Source organism: Fulmarus glacialis, unplaced genomic scaffold, assembly GCF_000690835.1.
Source record: "Fulmarus glacialis isolate BGI_N327 unplaced genomic scaffold, ASM69083v1 scaffold6584, whole genome shotgun sequence".
Classification (NCBI taxonomy): domain Eukaryota; kingdom Metazoa; phylum Chordata; class Aves; order Procellariiformes; family Procellariidae; genus Fulmarus; species Fulmarus glacialis.
The window spans coordinates 55,645-56,556 of NW_009205994.1; the positions used below are offsets into that span (position 1 = coordinate 55,645).

Sequence of the window (912 nt, forward strand, 5' to 3'; positions counted from 1 at the left end):
AGGGAGACGCTTGCCAGGTAAGAAGCAAAGTCACAAAGATGGGGGGTATGCTTTTAACAATGGTTCCCTTTTCACTGGGAACAAAGCACTTAATGAGGCTGGCCAGATTCACAGTAATTTTAACCACATTTGTAAGAGACTTTATTACTGTGAAAAAGAAGGGTTAAAACTTTGAGTAGTTTAGGTCAATGTACACAACAAGATTCAAAGTATGGGAATTTGAGTCTGGGATTATTTCAGTAACTTCAGGTGCATTTCTTTAGCTAAAGTGCACTCCTTAGGCACCATCTGTAGTTATCGGAGAAGAAGAACTTTCAGGGTCTGAATCATCTGATCCTTTCCAGATGGCAACATCTGAACAGTACAGAATTAACTGTACACTCAAAAGTGCTGTTTGGATCTTGCTTTTGATGTCTTCTGTGCCGAGTCCGGAAGGGCCAATTGCTAATGAAGTGAGAATCAATTTATACCAACAATAAAAAAATACCTTTTGAAATAGAATTATGATAGCATTGTGCTGGTCTACAACATTTATATCAAAGGCTCCCTCAGGCTTTAAAAGCAACCTCTCCTTATACCTCACCCAACTCCCATGAAGTGGGAGTGACGTAAGCCAACTGATCCATTTCATAGGTTGGAGCAGATTAGAAGCAACTTTTCCAAACATGCTTATGCACTGCAGGTGGCACTGCATGCTCCTCTGGAGAGCAACAAACACACACTGATAGTTACTTCTATTTTGTGTTCTAGGGAGATTCAGGTGGGCCATTAATCTGTGCCGGTCGATACAGTGGGATTGTTTCTTTTGGAAAAGGATGCGGAAGAAGAGGTATGCCTGGAGTTTATACACGACTGACTGAAAAATATATTGACTGGATAAAAAAAATAATTTCCCTTGACAGAGATCCATGA

General features: G+C 40.4%; 1 protein-coding gene across 1 annotated transcript in view; it reads left to right on the forward strand.

Moving 5' to 3' along the window:
- The window catches only part of LOC104075164 (granzyme A-like), a 6,583-nt gene extending 5,671 nt beyond the window's left edge, over positions 1 to 912 (forward strand). The window contains exons 4-5 of the mRNA XM_009575584.1: positions 1 to 49; positions 751 to 912. The exon at positions 1 to 49 is cut by the window's left edge and continues 239 nt beyond it. Of these exons, the coding sequence (XP_009573879.1) occupies positions 1 to 49; positions 751 to 912 (211 nt within the window). The remainder of the gene's footprint in view (positions 50 to 750) is intronic.